The sequence below is a fragment of the Salvelinus fontinalis genome, chromosome 10, assembly GCF_029448725.1.
Source record: "Salvelinus fontinalis isolate EN_2023a chromosome 10, ASM2944872v1, whole genome shotgun sequence".
NCBI classification, from domain to species: Eukaryota; Metazoa; Chordata; class Actinopteri; order Salmoniformes; family Salmonidae; genus Salvelinus; species Salvelinus fontinalis.
In genome coordinates, this window is record NC_074674.1 from 3,440,019 (window position 1) to 3,463,802 (window position 23,784).

The 23,784-nt window shown below is 41.3% G+C and overlaps 4 protein-coding genes, 1 long non-coding RNA gene and 1 other non-coding gene across 6 annotated transcripts; 3 read left to right on the forward strand and 3 right to left on the reverse strand.

The window, feature by feature from the left end:
* The first annotated feature begins 1,590 nt into the window (after positions 1–1,590).
* Positions 1,591–7,834, forward strand: poglut3 (protein O-glucosyltransferase 3). The gene is made up of 8 exons (XM_055935368.1): positions 1,591–2,133; positions 3,426–3,623; positions 4,000–4,283; positions 4,490–4,706; positions 4,804–5,000; positions 5,167–5,361; positions 7,133–7,237; positions 7,364–7,834. The coding sequence occupies exons 1-8, from the start codon at positions 1,899–1,901 to the stop codon at positions 7,505–7,507; spliced, it is 1,575 nt and encodes a 524-aa protein (XP_055791343.1). The 5' UTR covers positions 1,591–1,898; the 3' UTR covers positions 7,508–7,834.
* Positions 7,835–8,798: 964 nt separating this feature from the next.
* trnac-gca (transfer RNA cysteine (anticodon GCA)) lies at positions 8,799–8,870 on the reverse strand. Its single transcript has one exon. It is a non-coding gene; the product is annotated as a tRNA-Cys (tRNA).
* Positions 8,871–9,262: 392 nt separating this feature from the next.
* LOC129863406 (uncharacterized) lies at positions 9,263–11,181 on the forward strand. The gene is made up of 3 exons (XR_008760960.1): positions 9,263–9,390; positions 9,942–10,135; positions 10,434–11,181. It is a non-coding gene; the product is annotated as an uncharacterized LOC129863406 (long non-coding RNA).
* LOC129863404 (coiled-coil domain-containing protein 82-like) lies at positions 10,621–13,947 on the reverse strand. Its single transcript, XM_055935369.1, has 7 exons — positions 13,132–13,947; positions 12,740–12,965; positions 12,553–12,645; positions 12,329–12,453; positions 11,996–12,166; positions 11,549–11,737; positions 10,621–11,303 (listed from the first exon to the last, which is right to left on the reverse strand). The coding sequence occupies exons 1-7, from the start codon at positions 13,651–13,653 to the stop codon at positions 11,238–11,240; spliced, it is 1,392 nt and encodes a 463-aa protein (XP_055791344.1). The 5' UTR covers positions 13,654–13,947; the 3' UTR covers positions 10,621–11,237.
* Positions 13,948–14,054: 107 nt separating this feature from the next.
* LOC129863402 (sperm-associated antigen 16 protein) lies at positions 14,055–16,381 on the reverse strand. Its single transcript, XM_055935367.1, has one exon. It carries the CDS (start codon positions 16,253–16,255, stop codon positions 14,357–14,359), a length of 1,899 nt encoding a protein of 632 aa, XP_055791342.1. The 5' UTR covers positions 16,256–16,381; the 3' UTR covers positions 14,055–14,356.
* A 207-nt stretch (positions 16,382–16,588) lies between these two features.
* On the forward strand, positions 16,589–23,499 carry LOC129863405 (aristaless-related homeobox protein-like). Its single transcript, XM_055935370.1, has 5 exons — positions 16,589–17,359; positions 17,921–18,455; positions 19,430–19,475; positions 20,316–20,620; positions 20,779–23,499. The coding sequence occupies exons 1-5, from the start codon at positions 17,179–17,181 to the stop codon at positions 21,002–21,004; spliced, it is 1,293 nt and encodes a 430-aa protein (XP_055791345.1). The 5' UTR covers positions 16,589–17,178; the 3' UTR covers positions 21,005–23,499.
* Positions 23,500–23,784: the final 285 nt, after the last annotated feature.

Consider the following 23,784-nt stretch of genomic DNA (forward strand, 5'->3'; position numbering starts at 1 on the left):
CTGCCTACTCAGGGTGCAACTCCTATCTCTGAGAGAGCTGAAAAAGAGCCCACTGGATACAGAAGCAGCCGCAAAGTAGATCAGATACTGAATCACCTCAGGATAACATTCAGTAGCAAACGTATTGAGGAAAAGAGCGTGTTGCTTGGTAGAAAAGGAAAAACGGTTCCCTCAACACTTGAGGGAGCTAGTGACATCAGTGAGAATAGAGGGACAGGGAAGGGCAGGGGTCCAGAGGTCGAAGAAGTGCTAAAACTAAGACTACAGAACAGAGGCTGCAATGGGCCGACAATGCCTACCATTAAAATAGCATCCATGAATGCCCAGTTAGATTTTCAAGACAAAGAAAGGAGCACAATATTAATATCAAATGCAAACCCATCACTATCAAAGGAAGAATTAAGTAGAACAAATTATCCACATTCACCCTATTTTAGTAGTCAATCTGTTGTAAAAGAATCCCAGATTGAATCTACAAGTTCTAGACCCAGTCATGTTAGCCTCAACACGGAGAATGAAGATGCCTTCTTTAACTCATTAGGTAAGGACAGTAGATCAGATAGGAGTACAACTGGCTGTTTTAAACTCACACAGCACTCATACTCGAATAGCACTCCAACCACTACAGATTTGGGCCTGAAACATGGCCGCTCCATCTCTGTCAACAACATTTACTCAAACCAAACATCAAAAAACAGGCGCATCTCCACAGGAACCGGTATGAACTCCACAAGGGACATAAGGAGTCTGGAGGATATCAGAGGGCCAGGGGACCTTAGTCGCTCACACAGGTCCCTTTCCAGAGCTTTTTCTTGCATACTGAGCCAGAGAACCTATGTTAGTCGAAATAGAACAGACCGCATCCTAAGCTCTAAGAGCCTGACATTGCCCCGGCCTCTACGGTTCAATGAGTCATCAATTTTGCCCACAGAGATTTCAAATTCACTTATCATTGATCAGACGTCACAGGTCCAGTTTGTCAGACTTTGAGGAGTATGACTCAGATACCACTACAGATGGAGGGTACTACTTGAGCAGTGGTGATTGGGAGAAAGAGTCAATACTCTAGCAAAGGGGGGATGTTTTGAGTAACATTGTGCAAATATTTTTATTTAGCAATTCACGTTTTAGTGAAAATAATTTCTTACAGGCCTCTGTATTGTTGAAAAACATGACTAAAACGTGACTAAATCTGTGCATTAATTGAATTCATATTTTAGGCAACTTAATCACATCTCTACTGTTGCAGGGCTCTATGCTTTTTTACAAGTTGAAAAATGTTTGCAAACACAAATAAATTGAAGAGCACAATGAAAAATATTTGAGGTAATAAAACTAGAATCTTACATTTTTCTAGTTTCACTGGTACTCCTAAATAAAAATTCCAGGTCGCACAGCTAGATGTTTAAGCGCAAATGCGAGTAAAATGCTCGCACCGTAGAGCCCTGCGTTGCACATATAAGCACAGTTAATATTTTTGTTTAAATAATTTAATAATGTATATTTTTTGTTAAGCCTATGTACTGTTGCTTTGCGTAAGCGGAACTAAAGTATGGATCCCAGTGGACTACACCGAGGATATTTTCATGGTACATTCACAGTCTGGAAAAAAGTTCGAGTGACATTAAAGGAATCTTGTTTAATTAAAAGCGTGTAATATACGGTATTCTTTTGTAATATCCAATCGATAATTGGTCTGTGTAAACAAATGCTTTTTCCTGTGCGTATTTCATCAAAATTCCTCAATACCCACGAGTCCATACATCGTCCAATCACACTCCGCCAAATCAAAACTTCACCCCCCGATCTCCACCCTTTTCTGAAGACAAGATGCTGCCTGCATAATTGGTACCCTACAAATATATATTAGTTTGCTAGTCTACTTTTAGAAATTAACTATGACGCGTAAAGATAATCTACTCAACCCTATACGGATTTTATTTCCGTTAGTTTGTATAGTTTTAATATTATCCACATGTTGTAGTGACTTTCCGTGTTGTCAAGCTAGTGAAGTCGGTCCTGAAAAATGTCTTGTTTGGGGTCCAGGGCTCGACCCAAAAGTCGTTTTGCCCGTCCGATACTTCATCATCCAGGCTGTCAACTCAGCTGGGAAAAATTTCTCCCTCTCTCCAGGTAAGTGTTGATAAACTGCAGAATTACCTCAAATCAATGAATCAACCGACTGAAGACGAAAGTTGAGTGACGTCGGGGGAGGTGCATCTGCGACAGCCGAAAGTAATGTGGTTTTCCAAAGCAAGGCTCAGATCAATATTTTATTTAACTAGGAAAGTCAGTTACGAACAAATTCTTATTTTTAAACCAGATTTTTACCTTGGGATTCAATCTAGCAACCTTTCGGTCACTGGCCCAACGTTCCAACCACTAGGCTACCTGCCGCCCCAAGAAATGCAGTGTTGTCATTGTTTATGGCAGCGTTGTTTATATTCCATTGTTTATAAAAATGTTTTCTTAATGTCGAAAAAACATTTATCCAACACCAATATCACACACTCGCAACCTGGAATCACATGTGTACAATCAATTAGTGAGGGAGAGCCTCAATCACATGTAGCCTCATTCTCTCTAGGCTACTCATGAATTGTAGCAAATTGGTTTCTGTTTCTTTCGCGTGGGTCAAGTAAAAACACCCTAATGATTGCTTGACAATAGCGCCTCCCACAATGCAGGTGATGGCTGCAGGATGAAATTGGTGAAGAGCAACTGCAGAAATTTGAAGTTAACTTCATGACCAATGATCTCATGATTTTTGTAAGGTTCATGCAGTGCATAGTCACTTTAACTCAACCTACATGTACATATTACCTCAACTAACCGGTGCCCCCTGTATATAGCCTCTCTACTGTTATTTTACTGCTGCTCTTTAATTATTTGTTTTAAAAATGTTTTAACTGTTCTGTTTTTTATTTACACTTATTTTTCTTAACTGCATTGTTGGTTAATGGCTTATAAGTAAGCAGTGGACAATTTTTATCCCAGAATGCAACACACTTTGAAAGGCTGTGACCAACGATAGTCACCGACTTGACAAAAGTGATCCGGTCGAACGCACCCAATTATTTCATATCTGTTGGATGTTTATCCCTAATCAAAGTTCTCTTTTGGGAAACTTTTTAGCAACCCATCCTTTTTAAGGCATTTTACCCCAATATCAATTGAGATCTCATATACAATGGGGAGTTTGTCATCTACCAAATACATGTTTTTGTTGCTCTAGCCAATGTTTTATTGCTGCACAAAATCAAACTCTTAAACAGTGTCCATGATTGGGGACCTTTTTATTCCCCTAGTTAGCTTAGTCTTTGCAGACTGAAAATTACTCCATCTCCAATTGACCCTATGGTTACATTATTGTTTCCATTATAGACGTGATCCATCTAACTAATTTTATTTCTCTTTACATGTAGGTAAAGACTCATTCAGAGTGAATATTGTCTCACTCTCACAGAAGGAGCATGTCCGCATCCACGTCCCCCTCCCCCTGGACAGAGGAGATGGTTCTTTTCTGATGAGGTACCGTCTATATGGCAGTATCCTCAAGGGACTGAAGGTCGAAGTACTCTACAGAGACAGTCACGTTGCAAAGTCACCTTACACCCTACAAGGTACCTATATCAGTCAATGGCTAACTTTCACAGATTATTTAAATGAAAGCAGATTAGTGTGATCATTTGACAGAAATTACATGTGAACTCCTCATCAGAGTACGCCTGTATGAATAATATAGGCTAGATCAGTGTATCCTCCAATACCCCCAACAGCACACATTTTTATTGTAGCCCCAGACAAAAATACCTAATTTAACTTGTCAAGTGCTTGATGATTAGTTGAAAAGTAGAATCAGGTGTGCTTGTCCAGGGCCATAACAGAAATATGTACTGTTGGGGGGACTGGAGCTGGGAAACACTTGAGTAGATGGCAGGATGTTGTAAATTTTATCTATTCTCACTGCTTCCACTTCCTTTGGTTGTATATACTCAGGCCCAGTCTATCATGAGTACTGTGACTGCCCAGAGCATGATGTTCCCACCTGGCAGAGCATTATGCAGTGTCCTGCTGAGGAACCCCAGATCCAGAGGGACTTCAATGCCTTCCCCTCCATTGACCTGCAGCGCCTCCTACAGGAAGTTCCCCGCCGGTTCTCCAACAGAGGAGGTCTCATTCACTATGCTGTCATCAACAACCAGGTGTACCGTCGCTCGCTGGGAAAATACACTGACTTCAAGATGTTCTCTGATGAGATGTTACTATCCCTAGCCAGGAAGGTAAAGAGTTGCTTTGTGGGGGGTTTTGTGTGCAGGTCTCTGTCCTTTCATCAAGAAGTATGATCATGTTCCTTTCTGAACTGTTTTGTGATACTTTGTCCCTTGCCTAAAACTCTCCTAATACCGTATTTTCAATATAATTGTTTAGTTCATTGTTCTGCATAAACTGAGCTCCCTTGTCTTTGTCTCTGAATTTGAATTGAAAGGTGAGGCTACCTGATGTGGAATTTTACATCAATGTGGGAGACTGGCCAATGGAAACAAGGAAAGCAGATGACGATCCTGGGCCTGTTCCAATCATCTCCTGGTGTGGCTCCACAGACACCCGAGACATCATCCTGCCCACCTACGACATCACTCACTCAACCCTGGAGACCATGAGGGGCGTTTCCAATGACCTACTGTCAGTCCAAGGCAACACAGGTAAGATGTATAACCTCATACACTATCCCTTAACCTCATTCTGCTTACTTACACCTCATTACTCACAATAATCTTATTCTGTTTCCTTGGTGTCTAGGTCCCCCTTGGTCCAACAAAACGGAACAGGCCTTCTTCCGTGGCCGGGACAGTCGTGAAGAGCGCCTTCACCTAGTCACTCTGTCCAAGAAAAACCCAGAGCTGCTAGACGCCGGGATCACTGGCTGGTTCTTTTTCAGGGAAAGGGAGAAGGATCTGGGGAAAGCAAATCTTGTTGGATTCTTTGACTTCTTCAAGGTGAGGGAACATTCTGAACACTCCAATCACCCAAAGCCAGCAGTTTTCCATTTGAAAACTGATTTTACCTGTGTGAGAAGTGAGAAGATAAAGAAATGTTAGCCGTTGTTGATTTAATTTATTTATTCAGAACTGTGACACCTTGAGTTCCCTCTCCCATTTAAAGTATAAGTATCAGGTGAACGTGGATGGCACAGTGGCAGCTTACAGGTTCCCTTACCTAATGCTGGGGAACAGTTTGGTGCTGAAGCAGATCTCACCATATTATGAGCATTTCTACACCCATCTGAAGCCAGGCACCCACTACATCCCTGTGAAGAGGAGTCTCTCTGACCTCATCCAAAAGATTGAGTGGGCTAAGGTAAGAAGGGAGAGAGTCAAATCCCCCCCAAAATTGTCACTTGTTACGTAAACAATATGCAGAGAGAAAAGAGAGAAAAAATAATAGAAAGATAACATGAGGAATAAATACACAATGAGTAATGATAATTTGGTAATATACAGTGAATTCGGAATGTATTCAGACCCCTTCACTTTTTCCACATTTTGTTACTTTACAGCCTTATTCTAAAATGGATTAAATTAATGTTTTCCCTCATCAATCTACACACAATACCCCATAATGACAAAGCAAAAAAGTTTAGACATTTTTGCAAATGTATTGAAAATAAAAAACATACTGTATTCAGACCCTTTGCTATGAGACTCGAAATTGAGCTCAGTTGCATCCTGTTTCCATTGATTATCCTTGAGATTTTCTACAACTTGATTGGAGTCCACCTGTGGTAAATTCAATTGATTGGACATGATTTGGAAAGGCACCTGTCTATATAAGGTGCCACAGTTGACAGTGCATGTCAGAGCAAAAACAAAGCCATGAGGTTGATGGAATTGTCCGTAGAGCTCTTGAGACAGGATTGTGTCGAGGCACAGATCTGGGGAAGGGTACCAAAAAATGTCTGGTCACTGAACAGAAACCAATGGCCACTCTGACAGAGTTCTAGAGTTCCTCTGTGGAGATGGGAGAACCTTCCAGAAGGACAACCATCTCTGCAGAACTCCATCAATCAGGCCTTTATGGTAGAGTGGCCAGATGGAAGCCACTCCTGAGTAAAAGGCTCATGACAGCCCACTTGGAGTTTGCCAAAAGGCACCTAAAGGACTCTGACCATGAGATACAAGATTATCTGGTCTGATGAAACCAAGATTGAACTATTTGGCCTGAATGCCAAGCGTAACATCTGGAGGAAGCCAGGCACCATCCCTACGGTGAAGCATGGTGGTGGTGGCAGCATCATGCTGTGGGGATGTTTTTCAGTGGCAGGGACTTGGAGACTGGTCAGGATCGAGGGAAAGATGAACGGAGCAAAGTACAGAGAGATCCTTGATAAAAACCTGCTCCACTGTGCTCAGGACTTCAGACTGGGGTGAAGGATCAGCTTCCAGCAGGACAATGACCCTAAGCACACAGCCAAGACAACGAAGGAGTGGCTTCTCTGAATGTCAATTTAAGAATAAGGCTTTAACTTAACAAAATGTGGAAAAAGTCAAGGGGTATGAATACTTTCCGAATGCACTGTAGGTAGGGGTAAAGTGACTAGGCAACAGGATAGATAATAAGCAGTAGTAGCAGTGTATGTGATGAGTCAAAAGAGTTAGTGCAAAGGGGGTCAATGCAGATAGGTTTGGTTAACTATTTAGCAGTCTTATGGCTTGGGGTGGGTAGAAGCTGTTCAGGGCCCTGTTGGTTCCAAACTTGGTGCATCAGTACTGCTTGGCATGCAGTAGCAGCGAGAACAGTATGACTTGGGTGGCTGGAGTCTTTGACAATTTTTAGGGCCTTTCTCTGACACTGCCTGGTATAGAGGTCCTGGATGGCAGGGAGCTCAGCCCCAGTGATGTACTGGGCCGTACGCACTACCCTCTGTAACGCCTTGCGTCGTATGCCAAGCAGTAAGTGCATGTTAAGGAAGGACATGCCAAGGAGTGCATGTCAATGTTTGTCAATATGCATTGCTACCATTTGTATGTTTGTCTGCTTGCAATGCGAATGCATTTTTTTACCATTAGGATTTAGCTGTTTTTTTTGTGGATATTTGATTAAGATAGTAATGTCTTTATTTTCCCTGCAGGAGAATGATGCTGAAGCACAGGCTATCGCTAAAGCAGGCCAGGCAATCGTAAGAGAGCTGGTACAACCGAACAGACTGTACTGTTACTATTATAGTGTGCTACAGGTAATTGCCTCCTGGGAGTGTTTTTATGCTATGCTTGCCAATGTTAAATCAGCTCATATATTAAGGTAGCATTCTTATCATTGATAAAAGAAACCCGGCTGAGGAAGTTCTTTCTTGTCATAACAGATGTACTCTGAGCGTCAGACAAGCCGGCCGACACAACATCCAGATATGGAGCTGGTGCCCCAGCCTTCAGACCAGAGTGCCCTTTGCAGCTGTCAGCGAGAGCCTCAAATAGATGATCCCAGACGGAAAAAGGATGAACTCTGATCAAAATACTGAAAGGAAAGGGGAGAGACCCTAGCTATTTCAATACAGAAAGTGCTTATTAAAGGAAGAATTACTGCTGTGATCAGGACTGCTAGCTAAGTGGATGTACCAACATTCATAGAGAAATATTCCATTTGGTTTGAGCCAGAGGGACCATGTCACAGCTCACTTTGCTGAGCCTGGAATATGACTGCTTTATTGACAAGACCATTATGCAAACATCTATTTCCACTGTTTTCACTGTCCTCTGTGATATTTTGTACTGCATTTTGAAATTGTATGATGGTCATCATGATTACATTTTTATAAAAATGTATATATTTTTTATATTTTCTTAGATTGCCTTTGGTGTTGTTAACCTCCTGATTGACCAAGATCCTTTGCCTTGGTTATTTTTTTTTTTTTAATATAACCTTTATTTATTAACTAGGCAAGTCAGTTATAAACACATTCTTATTTACAATGATGGCCTACCAAAAGACCCGCTACAGGGATGGGGGCAGGGATAAAAAAATTAAATAAATGAAATAAAAATATTGGACAAATCACATCTCGACAAATGAGACAAAACAACACTACATAAAGAGAAACCTAAGACGACAACATAGCATGGCAGCAATGTCCATTACTATAGATATTCCTTGGATGGGGACAATATAAAACAATTTGTTGGCATGATATACTATATGTAACAGAATAACTTTAAACCGTCCCCTCGCGAACCAGGGACCCTCTGCACACATCAACAACGGTCGACCACGAAGCATCGTTACCCATCGCTCCACAAAGGCCGCGGCTCTTGCAGAGCAAGATGCAACGCTACTTCTAGGTTTCAGAGCAAGTGACGTAACTGATTGAAACGCTAGTAGCGCGTACCCGCTAACTAGCTAGCCATTTCACATCCGTTACATATAGATTGATTGCTTTTTGGACTCTTCTAAAGCAGGTTAGCGTTTTTCGGCATAAATATTGGTCTGGAAGAGGCTCTGCAGAGTGGTCACTAGCTGGCACAGCCACAAAGTCATCAAATCTGCTAACTGCTAACCATAATGCCTAACCCTAACCTTAAATTAAGATCAAAAAGAGAAATGTTTTCATGAATTTGTACAATATAGCTACGTTTCACTTTGCGGTTCAACCATCTAGCGGAAATCGCTCAATTCTGCCTTCAGAGCAAGACTCGTGACAATAACCTATGATTGTGCAATTAAACTACATATTTGCTTCATAGTTACTGTTGCTTGTGGTCCATCAGTCTTGTCTATAACTAAGGCTAAAAATCAGAAAGATGAGGGGGCACCCGGATTTGAACCGGGGACCTCTTGATCTGCAGTCAAATGCTCTACCACTGAGCTATACCCCCTGCGCGTGTAAATGTATGAATATTTTAACATTTATAGCTACTTATTGAACAGCACATAGATGGCTATGCGTATATTGTTAAATTTACGTAGGGTATGCTTTAGTATTAATAGCTACTCGTTCAACAGCACAGAGATGGCTATGCTTAGATTGTAAAACTTACGTAGAGTATTACAACATTGACTTCACTTTGGACTGCTTGTGGTTTTATTTCCTAGATAATTTAAATGTTTTGACTAAAGTCTATCGCTACAGTTTTGATACAAACCAAGTATATTTTTCTAGTAGTAGCTCGACGCTAGCTAGTTGTGGTGATGTGTGTTTTGTCCTACATTTTTATTTTTAATCCCAGCCCTCGTCCCCGCAGGAGGCCGTTTTCCTTTTGGTAGGCCATCATTGTAAATAAGAATTTGTTCTTAACTAACTTGTCCAGTTAAATCAAATAAATCTAAAGTTTCAGAGCCTACACCGGAAGTAGGCAGTTAGTATTTGTTCATTTGAATGACAAGACAGCAGCCATGGTGAGCATTTTGAGTAGTTTGCTAGCCAGCTTTGTAACAATTTCTTATAACCCAGTATCATATAGCATATTACTCTAGAAAAGCTTTTCATACTGATCCCATTTCGAGAAGTCAAAAACAATGACCCTCTTGACCTGAAATCCAAGCCGATCCTTTTTCACCTTTGATTCCTATCCTTGTGATTGAATACCGACTGGTATTCAAAATCATTACAAATGATTTTACTCTTTACCAACCAAGTCTAGTTAATATCTTACAATCACCTTCATCCTAACTATCTAGATAAGTAGCTAGCTGACGTTAGCTAACCATTTACCGGTATAGTAGCCAGCTAGCTTTGTTTGGTCCATCCATACCAATGATCCATCATACTAGTTAGTTAGCCAGTTTTCTTGGAATTTGCTAGCTAGCTAGTTACCTTGCTAAATGTACTAAGCTAACAAAATGATTGTACATTTAATTGCTATCTAGTTAGTTTTCAGTGTCTTTGATTGTGTACTACACAGGCATCTGTCTTTCCCACACTTTATTACACTGTCATCTTATCCTAGGAGACTCGGCGATTGACTTCCTACAAAGGGTGTGTTCGTAAATTCACTCTGGCTATCAACTCCAATTTCAGTGCACTCTCGTCTAAGTGTGCCAGATTGCAGAATAATTTAGGAATTCCTACAAAGTTCCAACCTTGCCCTAGACACACTCAGTGGGAGTGATGAGAGCATCTGGTTTGAGGATGTTCTTAATGGTGAGTATTTGAATACTATAAAAAAAAAAAAGTTGCACACTAATCAATTATGCCCCTGATCATTTAATGGGTGTAGCACCCAACGTTTTGGCACACAGTGGCTTCTTCAATCCTGAAGAAAGCACAACACTGCATGCCGAAACGTTGGTTGCTACACCCATTAAATGTTTTGGAGCATAATTAGTATGCAACTTTATTTGTATAGTTTACTGTTTACTAGAGTATTTGAAAACTGACATCATTCAGCTGTTTTACAAAAGGTTGTGACTAATGTGGTCATATTTATATTTTCTTGCAGATCCAGCTCAATGTGAATTGATGGGAGAGCCACATCTCAGGATGGAGTACAAGTTGGGACTGATGTAAGAGTCTCCCAACTAGTGTTACGTTTGTCTGTGGTTTTATTTCTGTATTTTTAATAGTTTTTCTTACATGCCAGATACAATTGCAGTGTGAAATATGAATGTATGAGGATGGACAACATGTTGTTTAATGTAGTTTTTATTATTGGTTTGTGTTACGAAGCAGCACACAGGCGTTTTTAATAGAAAATAAGCAACTCACAAGAGTCGTACCTTCCTATACTGCAGTCCACAGAGAACATTACTCATGTTTATATAGTCAATTCATTTGAGTTCATCTGTTGTAGCAAACTCCATTTGACATTATCTTAACTATTAGGACAACACTGCTTCAACTTAGTAGGGAAGGTAACTAGGACAGTTTAAAGAAAACACTCAGTGGTAGCATTTATTTGATTTACAGCAGTACCAGAGTATTCTGCTTCATCTTTGCACATACAGTATATAACATATGTCTGCACTAAATGTTTTGGTTGCTTATGAGCATTTACTGATATAAAATGGTTGATAAAATACAGGTACAATAGATGTCTTTGTATAGGGTAATGACTAAAGGAGGAAAATAGTTATTAAAAAGCTTTCAGTACAATCTTAAATGTTTACATTGAATGAAAGTCAAAAAATGTCTATATGAATAAAACACTTTTTTCCTAACAATGTGCAGAATAAACAGTAAAACTTAAATGGATGCCGATAATATGATGTAGATATGGATCCATGATCCTGTCTGTCGTAAAACTTCAGTCTAGCTTCTCCTCCTGGAAGTAGTCTGCCTCATTGAGATGGTCCTGGAACTTCTCATATTCCTAAGAGAGAGACATGGGAGTGAAACAGTGAGTGATGGTCAGTAAAGAAAATCAGAGAGCATTACAAGTAAAGAGGGTTTACTGAAACAGGCATTAGATAACTCTTTCTTGAACTGTTGGTTAAGAGCTTGTAAGTAGGCATTACACGGTAAGGTCTACACTTGTATTCGGCGTATGTGACAAAGTTTGATTTGATGATGCAATGAGGAGTACTGTCATTTTCTGGAGAGTAAGTGGGTATATACCTCTGAGATCCAGCCACTCTCCTCCAGTTTTGTGAACACCCTTTTCACAGTTTCCTTCACCGGCTCCTCCTCGGCATTCTTTTCCTCCTCCATCACTGTCCGGCAGTGTTGAAACAAGTGGTACTTGAAGTGTTTCAGAGCATGATACACCTCTGTTCGGCTGGCACAAACAGAGCACACACTGAAAGCCTGTAATTTAGGAAAGACATGTAAGGTAAACCCGTTGTGGAAAACCCTCTCAGACGAACTGCAAACCTGACATTTCACAAAAGGTTAAATTGGTGCAAGGATAAGGATACATAATTATTTGATCTGATGTTGATCTGTTGTGATGTACTTTTTGTTAGGGTGGATTTTATGGGATGCCAACATCACGTACTATATACGTTCATCTGGGGACAGCGATGGATAAAACAAAGACTGTTGGTTTCTTCTCAGATGTAGTACCTGTGTGTCACTGGGCATGAGTTGGTCCTCTTGGAGGCTGTTGAGGTCATACAGTTGCCCCGAGAGACTCACACTGAAACTGCACTGTCGCTGGAGCTTGCATGCCTCACAAACACTCCCATGCAATCCTAACTTCATCAGCTGGACCTTGGGGTAACACTCCACCCGCTCCTGTATATGGACACAAAAACACATACCTCAGTTAGCATATATTGTTTTTTCACATAATGTAAAGAATGGAAGTCTTAGCCAAAGTACAAGCATAGATGTATACAGATCAGTGAATATGCAGCCAATGTTGAATGACTTAAGTTCTCTGAAATGTTTCTTCACCTTGTACCGGTCAGTCCAGCAGCTCCTCTGTTTTAGGTTCTCCAGGCGAGGGAGGATCATCCGCTCATCAAAGTGGAACAGTGACGCCATCATCTCCTGAGCATATCGCTTTGTCCGATCACCGCCTGCTCACAGTGATCAACCAATTAGATTCCCTACACTTGGATGATACAGTCAATTGGGGATGGTGTTAAAGACCCATTATTGTTAAAAAGAACACTTACCATAAAGAGACTTGAGAAAGGTTTCATCCAGGACGTTGATCATAAGGGCTTTGACGACCACTTGAAAGTGATTGAGCTGAGACCCAGTGATGACTAGCAAAAAGAGGAAAATTAATCATAACACATATAGTAGTGGTGATTTCAGGTGTAAACATTGACCCATGATATATTGTCAACTAAGACTCACACTGGCGTGGAAGAGAAACAGCCTTTTCATCTGACAACGACTCCTTGTCCCCTGTCTTTTTCTTATCCTCAACTATGAAGTCCTTCTGACTGTCGCTGTCATCTGCCGCCTCTTCTTCACTACTGCCCACCAATAATTCAGGGGCATCATCATTGTGGTCATCATCCTCATCACCACTAGCATCTTTCGCTTCTTTACCTTTCTCTTCTTCACCCGAATCCTGAATCTTTACAAGCGAACAAAACATTGGTTGTAAAACAATGTTAAACATTTCCTCAGTACCTTATGGACATTTTGTGGGTGTATGTGACATGAATTTGCACAATGGATCAACACTTAAAGATACTGCATGTTATGTTATGTCGTTTACATTATATATGGTGATAAGCTACCTCCAACGTGCCCCTGCGTTTCGGGACGCGGGACTTCATCTTCTTGGATAATGCCAGGAGTTGAGACTGGCGTTGCTTTCGTTTAGCTGCGGTCTCTTTGGCTTCAGCAAATTGTTTGGCATTTTGTGCAGCACTCTGGTCCTCCGAATCAGAATCTTGACTTTGCTGTTTAATGCGTTTTTTGGGAACGACTCTCCGTTTGGGTTTGGTTCCTACGTCGCTGTCAGAGTCGCTGGAGCTGTCAGCGAGGACGCGCTTCCGACGAGGACGGGATCTACCTTCGCTGGAGCTACTACCTTCACTCTGTTCTCCGCTGGCAGGTGTACTTTCGCTCCCGCTGTCCGAATTCTGATACTCACTCTCTGAGTCTGAGGCGCTGATGCTGGTCGTGCTCGCGCATGACTCCTCGTCACTGTCATCAAGGATAGACGACGGCAGACCGATTTGAGCCCTTTTCTTCTTTACTTCAGCTTTATTTTTTCGCATCGTCGCGAACACTTGACGCTTGTACAGGCTTTCCATAGTTGCTTACACAGTGCTGCTAAGTTAACAGACCAAATAAAAGTTAAATAAGGTTACCAACCCTGGCTCCCTGGCTGACGTTAGCAATTAGCTAGCTAATGTGAGATGCAGAACATGCTCATTTGTGTAAAATGTCGCCTACAAAACATTATCTATGCGAGCAACCGTATGTAAACAACGTTACTCTAAGTTGATACCAAGCTTTAATCTCGGCGAACCTTAAAAAAATGAAACATCCAATTGTATCTCGTGTGCACGTTTTGTTTTGTTTTTGTAGATGTTGTCTGTGCTTCTTCCCACTTCCGCTCTCCACTCAAAAAAGGGCTACTAAAATCATAGCGCCGCACCTGGGCATTCTAGAGAGAAACGACTAGGTTTTCCCTTACTGGCAGACATACTACTTGTGTCAATTAAATTAGTGATTTGTATTAATCATAGGCATAGCTAATGTGAATCATGCAAATAAGGTCATTAAAACCTTATTTATTTATTCATGCTTCAATTCAGAAATAAATTAGTAAATTATAAAACATCTTTAAAATATCTTATTTTATTCAGGAAAAATGGTAACTGTTCTTCAAAAATAAGATATTTGGAGAACAGAATTCTGTGCAAGAATCAAACAATGTAACACATGTCAGCAATTAGAAGTCTATTTTACATTTAATAATCAGCTAAAAATCATTTTAAGCATTTATTAATTTCATGACCAGATGAGAATGGCACCATCTGACCCAGCTGATAATAAGTACTCCCCCTTGTGATCAAAGACTACACTCTGGACAGCATCATCATGGCCCAATAAACTGGACACCTGAGTAGATGCCAGCTCCACCAGCTTAACTGAGCCATCATTACTGGCGATAGCCAGTGTTCGGCCTGACGGGCTAAAGGCCATTTGGTTGCTGGGATGTGGCCCAGTGTCCATGGTTATCATGGCTGCTACTTTCCTCACATCCCATAGTTTGACCACTCCGTATGAATCACAGGAGGCAACAGTGTTGCCCAGTGCATTAAAGGTGGCATGGTTGCAGGAGTGCTGGTGGCCATAGAAGGTCTGTGCACACAGGCCAATCCTGGCGTCCCACAAAGACAGGGTTTTATCAGCTGAACACGTAAGAAGAGTGTTGGAAAAGGGCAGGAAAGTAACACTGTTGACCGAGTCAACGTGGCCACGCAGCGTGCTACGACAGCGCTCGCTCTGCAGGTCCCACACCTTTGTAGTGTTGTCCATTGAGCAGGAGGCCACAAAGTCCCCACATGAGTGGAAGGAGCAGCCCCAAGTGGCATGGGTGTGACCATCCAGAGTCAGGATGCAGCGGCCTTGGGAGAAATCCCAGATCTTTACTGTTGTGTCTCCACTGGTGGTGGCCAGGCTACCACCATTTGGGTGAAAGCTGCAGCCAGAGAGCCAATCACTATGACCCTCTCCAGTCATGATCATGTCCCCCATGGGCATACCCCACAACCTCCAGAGCTGATCGTCACTGGAGGAGGCTACAATAAACTTGCGGGGGTGCAGGGCGAGACAGCTTATTGGCAGGGTATGGGCCTTCAGTGAGTTGGTGAAGCGGAATCCAGATGCTTTGGGGCAGTGTGAGGCCAGGGCTTTAATTTGGCCTAAGTAGGGGTTCACACGGCTGCTGACAGGAAACTCTGAGTCTTTCGGGTGTTTCTGAGCTGTGTTTTTAGTTGGGTCTTTGTCTTGGTCATAGAGGGCAATTCCATCATTCTGTAGCTGGACTCCTTTCCCAGACTTACTCTGATATTTCTCCTGTTGTGGGGGCAGACCTATGTCTCTGTTGGCTGAGCGGATTGTAGATGAGGAATGTACATTACACAGGGTGGCTTCCAGGCTGTTGGCCTGGCCACATGCTCTGTCCCTCTCTAAACTGATGAGCATCTTCTGTTTCAGCGCCACTTGGTACTTATCACTCAACTGCTTCAGTGCAGGCTCATATGACCCATAGTGCTTCTTCAGTCGTTTGATGTCTTCAACAAGCCTGTTCTTTTCTTGGACAACACGCTTATGCTGCAGACGATGGAAATCCCTCTCTTTCTGAAGCTTGACCAGTGTTTCGCTAGCTTTGGAAGCTGCCTGCCTGTAGCTGTCCCGCTCTCTCTGTACATTCTTCAGCTCGTTGTCTAGAAGTTGGTTGTGTGTATACGCGTCAGGCACAAACTCCACTAGCTCGGTTTTCAACAACCCCCTCTGCTCCATTTCGTACCACTCTGCTTGGAAACAATCCAAAGTTCTGCTCATGCCCATTTTGACAAGGAAGTTGCGGAGAAAGTCGTCCACCACTTCTGGAACGTGGGAGACGGGTTGCTTACCTGAGCTGAGCCTCTGTAACACTGACCCCGTTCCATCTGAAGCATCGCGCAATGCCCTTACCGCGGCCTCCAAATCCTCATCATCCCCCTCTGCCATGCTCCTTTCTTCATCGGCCAGAACTTCCTCATATTGATAATCGTCGTCTGAGTCATCTGGTATCAACACCTTTTCGAGGTAATATGGCCCATCGACGGATTCTTGCGCTGTTTCATTTTTCGCAGCCATTCTACCAACAACCGCTTTCTTGGTTTGTTTACCCGTCTCCATGGTCACACATTCTCGAACGCTGAGAGTTTAAACATCCTGTTTGCCAAGTGTCTATGGAAATTGATAAACCATTCAACCCTACAGGCCAGAGAAATGTGAGTGATTTTAAATCTAAAAAAAATTGAAATCTATTTTTTCCCCCAATCCTTTATTCCTCAACTACAACAATTACGCAGGAGTGCGTAAAATAGACAGAAACACACAATATCTAATGCTATTGCCATTGATTTGAATGCATTCAATGTGATAAAAAAAAGGTAATTATATAGCTAGGCCTACCTGTGTACTTCATGCCAAATTGCCAATAAAGAGAGCGAGAAATAGAAAGGGAGCGAACGAGAGAGAAAACGAAAACTGCGTTCGTTTCCTAACCTGCAATGGCAAAACAATTACAGCAGGTGGCATTCAATTCACGGTTGACGTTATAGCGCTACTCAATGACACACACCTTAGCACTGATCGCTGCACATTAAAACGTCAGTCCCCCTATATAACCTGTCCTATAATAATCTATATCCTACCTATAGGTTATTGTTCTTCCTTACCTAGGTCTATAACACAATTTTATCCATATGTCAAAGTGTCTGATCTAAACGTGCGTAAGAATTTAAATGATAAGGATTTTAATAGCCTAACATCGAAACGTATGGCAACAGCTCTTTAAAAAAGTAAGCTGTGATCTGGCTGGTTCTTGAAATTGAACTTGACTGACAATCGGGGGCTATTATGCTTATTTTTTCAGCTGGCAACCAATAGGAAGGCTAGAACACGTGGATGCGACAGATTTGGGACTGTGACAAGTAAAGTAGCCTTCAGATGTCAGTGTAGACGGGGGGTGAGAGGGGAGGCAGCGCGGTTGACGAACATACTTTTACGCAGTCAAGCTCAGTCCGGACAAGAGGCTCACCTGTGCGGTGAAAAACATGAGCCATCCAAGTGATAAAGATGCCTCTGACACAACCGAGAGTAAACCTAAATCCCCCATGCTCTCGTACTGCATCGAAAGCATACTCGGCCGGAGAAGTCCTCTCAAAGTCAGACTCACAGGAATGCAAAGTTTACCAGTGCTGGCTGGGAGAGTGGAGCATAATGCGTCTTTGGAAGGTAATATGTTGTTGGTTGACTTTCTCTGTAACACCTTGCACCCTACTCTGGGCGCAATATGCAATTAAATAATACATGTCCAAATGTAAACATGTCCAAATGTATATTGCATTTGCAGCTAATGGTTAAGATATAGCCCGTGCTTGACTTGGACTGAAATAGGTTCCGGTACTCATTTTGGGTGCCGGTAATGTTTATACAGTATTTAGGTGCAGGAGCTCCACGATACGTTTGAGCTAATAGTCTAAAAGAGGAACTCAAGCAGTAAAACCGGAGGTGCCGGTAGGCCTACTCAGCTCCCGCCCATGTCAAGCACTGGATATAGCGTTCAAAACGCATACGAACAAAACAACATGAGACACAAAAAAATAGGTTTGAGTTTTAAGATTAAAATTTGTGCAGCCTGCCCTTTGCATTTAACTTACATTTCATTAGACCCGCCTATGGGTTTTTAGAGAAGACTAGCCTATACAGGGCTATATAATAGTCTTATTAAACATATTGCATATTACGCTGTTGATTATTTATAAGTTCCTTAAAATAAACGGTCTGCCTTCACAGCCTCTCAGACAGATGCCGACATACACCTGCCCACCAAGTTGCGGCGTCTATATGGCCCAGCGGGGAAGTTCATGGACTCCAGTCGCGGAATTCGCGAGCATGAGGAGCAAAAAGACAGGGAGAGTCCTCTAGACAAAGCCCACGAAATTCTGAAAATCACTCAGGCGCCACAAGTTAACATCAGCCGCAGTAAATCATACAGGGAGAACGCGTCCCACAGTCCGACCGAGGAAGTACAGAACCTCGGGCGAGGGAAAGAGGGGCAGGGTGAACTTGGCGCCCCAAAATTCGAGGACACTGGCAAGGAGTGCATCTGCGAAGACGTAGAAATGTCCCCAAAGAACGGGGAGAGTTTGCACATCGATGGAGATGTAAAAGATAGCGAGGACAACGTGTGCCTTTCAGCTGGCAGTGACTCAGAGGAGGGGATGCTAAAGCGAAAACAGAGGAGATACAGGACTACGTTTACAAGTTATCAACTTGAGGAGCTGGAGAGAGCTTTCCAGAAGACGCACTACCCGGATGTGTTCACGAGGTAGAATTCTCATGTGCCAGCGCTTTTTTAAATCAGTTATTTTAACACTATCAAAATGTTAATCTGTTGCATATATGGCTAGGCCTATGGTTATGAAAATAAAATAAAAATTGAGCTTTCAGTTTGTGATAACCCAAATTGGGAGTCTAGATATGATTCGAAAGTTAGCCTTTTTAATGGTAAATCCTTGCATTGAGGTGATCAACATATAAATGAACATTGTTTGGCTAAGAAATGTAAGAATATCAAACATTTATTATCATTAATAGTAATATCAGAACAGTAATATTATTTATTAAATTGTTATGAATTATTATATAACAGTCATATTACGCACTATTAGCCTACTTTTTTATTAATAATAATAATACGTGTTGTACACTATAATTCACACATAACAAAACGAAATATTAAAAGATGTGTGTGTGCGAGGAATAGAATACCAATTAAATATTATAGAGTAGGCTATTATATTGCTTTAAATATTATATTCCTTTAAACCCATTGTAATGATCATCTGACAGTGACAAACTAATTTTCATTATTATTAATTATAATTGTGAAATATTGTGATTTTTTTACTCATGGTAATTGTGGTTGCAATTTTTTTGTAGCCTAAAATATTGTTCGAATGTGTTTAAATTATTGAGAGGTCAATTGAAGTTGGCTGCTGCAGATAGAAAGGTTTGTTAAATGGTGGAGCTATTTGTTTGAATAATTGCAACATATTTGTGAGACAGGATTTCTATTGATTCAAACAGCAGAATTTTGAATTTTGATAGCTATTAATTGTCATTGTTTATTTTCATTATAAGAAGCCTACACAGAAAGTAGGCTAATCCAACAATATTTCATATTTTATATAATGTAATTTCTATTGTATCTTTAGGCTTGTATTATTGTCATCATTGGATTTGTATGTTTAAAGCGATGATACTGAATATTATTTGCCATTTTTTCTTCTTTCAATTTAGGGAGGAGTTAGCGATGCAGTTGAATCTCACCGAGGCGCGTGTGCAAGTGAGTCTAAATTATTATTAGTTCATATTTTACATCATTATGACCATATTTATTTTCGATAACATGCAAGAACATTATATGATATCCTATAATAATGTGCATTATAATATAAGTGTAAAGTCTATGATAGACCTAATTGCATATTATTGGTATTATTATTACGTTAAGTAATACAGTTCAGGGGAAAATTATTTAAAAAACACACCAGAAAACGGAATTTGCTTCAGGGCGTTCATGACTTTATCGTGCACTTAATATCAGTTCAAACAGCCAGTATTGACGTAAGTGCCATCCTCGCATAGCGGTGGCGGGTAATGCTGTTTGATTTCCCATCTTCTTATTGTAATAGTCCTGCATTGATATGATGATGTCTCGCACTTCAAGTCAGATAGACGCCGTTATAGATGCTAGCTACCGTACCATCCTCCTTTTAGGACATTGCTTACATTTTGAAACTCGAGTCTCAACCTTAGATAACAGACTAAGCATTCAACCCCCAGATGTCACTCGCTTCAGCTGTAGATTAGCAAATCATATTTTGGAGAGGTGATAAAACCTCGTAAATTCCGTATGTTTCGTTTTATAACCAGTGTATAACCAGTCTGTATGGAGGGGAATCCTCCCTCTCTGTTCTCTTCACTGTCGACAATAATTGTTTTACTTTCAATTTTAACAAAACATGCTTTATTATCATGTCCAAATTACAATTTCAATAAGTAACACATACTAAATAGATAATACTAAGTATGTTACCAAACATTTTGAAATACTAACCAGAACCACATAACTCTAACCCCAACGCTAGGCCTAATTGTTTTTCTTCTCCTCCCTCTATCTAAGGTGTGGTTCCAGAACCGTAGAGCTAAGTGGCGGAAACGAGAGAAATCTGGGGTTCAGACTCACCCCCAGGGCCACCCCATCTCTGAACCCCTGGGTGCAGCACACCACCTAAGTCACTACCTGGAGGGAAGTCCTTTTTCGCCCCACTCTCACCCCTCCCTGGACTGTCCCTGGACAGCTGCTACCACCTCATTCCAGGGTCTAACCCACCCCCTCACCAGCTCTTCCTCCCCCCTGGGATTTGGCCCCTTCCTGGGAGCAGCCATGTTTAGACACCCCACCTTTATTAGCCCCTCCTTTGGAAGGTGAGCACCATCAGCACCTCTATTAGTAAGGCTTCATCTGATTGAAGTGGTTACTTTGGACTAAATGTATAATTAATTATTTCTCACTTCTCTCCTTCCCTGACATCTTCGGTATCTATCTCTTCCAACCTTCCCTATCGCTCTTCTTCCATTGACAGACTCTTCTCCAGCATGGGTCCCCTGACACTCTTACGCCAGTCCATACCTGCAGTAGAGGCCCCAGTCCAGCCCCCAACAGCCTTGTCAGAGGCCTCCCCCTCCTCACCTGTGGACCGCCGGGCCTCCAGTATCGCAGCACTGCGCCTCAAAGCCAAAGAGCACTCAGCTCAGCTGACACAACTCAACATCCTACCTTCCAGCACCACTGGGAAGGAGGTGTGTTGAGAGACAATAAACCCCCTCCAATTCCCTCTACATGGAGCAGGAGTCATGACCAAAGGAATAGCAGCTTTGAAGTGGTAGGCTATAGCACAACAAGGCCTCATCTTTCCGAGTTAGTTGTCCCAATGTTCTGTTACTCCAGACTGTCCACAACATGCTTTCCTCATAAACTGAGGAAGAGAGAAGAAATACAAATAGTGAACTCCCTGCCCTTTGACCCTCAGGAATGACCCATTAGCAGCCTCGCACAGGGTGCTACAGGCCACCAAAAGAACAGCTCTAGGCCCTGGAGAGGTTTAAAAGGAGAGCAATGCTGTAGATCATATAAGCCTAATGTATATTTAATGTATTGATGATATGGTGTTTGTTGGTAGATAGATTTTCGCAGTCTAATTAAATTACTTGGGTATTCAAGTTATTATTTATGATCAATCATGTATGAGCCAGAAGCAAGTTTTCAGGAGGAACATTTTACACACATATATATATTCTTTCCTGGTTTCAGATGAATCAGTTGACAAAAAACTGTCAAATGGAAAACTTTGCACCTTTGCTTGCTTTTAACTGTGTTGCAATGAAATGAAAAATGCTAAATGAAATCATTCTGAGGACAGAATTGAGAGGTGTATTCAACAGCATGAAACAGTATTAACAAGCATGCAAAAGAGAAACAGATGTGTCTCCAAAAATACTCTTGCCCAGTATGGATTGATGTAGCCTAGTTTATAGTCCCACTGATGGAGCTCAAGAGCTGGATTCAACTCTTAAACAGGGACAAAGGTGTAGATTAAGGGATTTATGTGGTCATATTTATTTTGCAACAAAACGTAGACCGGCATTAAAAAACATAAAAAAATACAGATTTTATTTTCATATGTGGTGCCGAAGCCTACCAACTCATTAGATTTAGTGTTTCCTCTTGATCTCACGTTCGGGAGCCCTACCACTGGCTATTAACTCGATAGCAGTTACCGTGCCTTTTTTAAATATATATTTTTGAACCTTTATTTAACTCTTCTGCTCAATTTGACCCCGTCCATGCCGCTGAACCAAATCGCGTGAAATTACCTCTCGGATTAATTTATCTTTTTATTGAAAATCCCTCGCGTCTTTTACTTACTAATCTCGTCTAATTTAAAGGACACGATAAAGCGATTTTTAAATAAAAGGGTCACTGGAAGTAGCTTTATTTCCTTTTCCACCAGCTGGATTCCCTTTAGTATAGGGGCATTGTTACAAGGGCTAACTCTTTCCCAACTATCTTTCCAAGTGTTTTCCAAGCGTTTACATCTCTGTGTATGTGTGCGCGCATTTTTAGCCATTTCTTTCCCCTTTTCAAATAGCATGGCGTAAAAGTTAACCCAAAGAAACAGTTCGAAAAATATTTTAAATATTTTAAAATGTAACATTGTTTTCATGATACCGCATTTCGTCGGCATCTCAAGAACGCATCTTTAAAAATGGACAATAACCCGATTAGTGAATCCTGTTCCAGGATGAATAAACCTTAAAAATCGACGGGAGATAACGTTGAATGACTGATCGATTTTGAAAAGCAAAGAATGGCTGAAGTATGGCACTCATTGTGCGACTTGCGTTAATTCCCTTGCAGCTCATTCTCCCTCATCCAATTAGAAGACTTTATTTATTAAGCGGTTTGTCATCTCATAGCTTTCCATTCAGAGCAACAAGGAAATCACGTTGTTAAAAGGCTGGGGGTTCCATTATTCCCTGAGGCAGCCTACTTACATATTCGACAATGTCATGAATAATGGCGAGAGAATAATAGTCCAGGATAGGCCTACACCAATCCCCCTTCAAAGGACTATCAGCAACACAGTAAATTGAATTTCATTGAGTAGCCTAATCCAGGCATTACAAGGAAACCCAGAGGCAAGAAGAAAATAAGGAACAGCCAAACACCTGTCATATTGTGATGGGTGGTTGAGAGGCTTTGGCTAATAAGCCCCAAAGAGGGAAACAGGCCATGCTGAAACACTCCTCTGAATGCCAAGATGTTTTTGAACACATTTGACCACACACAAGTTGTTTAATCAGACTAAAGAACAACGGCACATGCAGGCAATGAAACAATAAAGGCCAACAAGTTATAATTTGGATAAACAGAGGGAAAAAATTAGTAGCCACCAATTTTAAGTTGTCACTGTGCAACGCCTCAAATGCCAGGCATTTTGTTGGATCACAAATTAGTCTATCAATAAGATAAAAATAAACTCACTGAGAGAGAGAGTGAGTGAGTTTACCCACTCTGTAGATGGCATATTGACTTTTCCCTCCAGGCTGGAGAAAGGGGACTATTTACTTCACCTCACAGCTGTAGGGGAGTTACAACCAAACTTTGACTTACTGCCATGTGGGCAGAGAAGGAGGAGAGAGGGAGAGAAAGGAAGAGGAAGGTGGACATTGGGGAGCTGGCTCAGAGATAGAGAGAAGTGTACAAAATATCATAACAAATTATATTATATTATAGAATTTTTTTTGATTTTCAATAAACTTTCAAATGGCAAACTTTGCACCTTTCCTTGCTTTTAACTGTGTAGCAATGAAATGAATAAGGAAATCATTCTGAGGACATAATTGAGAGGTGTATTCAACAGCATGAAACGTACAGAGAGCACGTGAGAGAAAAAGTTTACCCACTCTGTAGATGGGTTATTGACTTACACAAATATATATCAGAACAAATTAGAACTCTATTATTGAATAAACATTTTCCGAAATTTGTTTTTAGAAATAATTTAAAACCTTCCCATTTACGTATT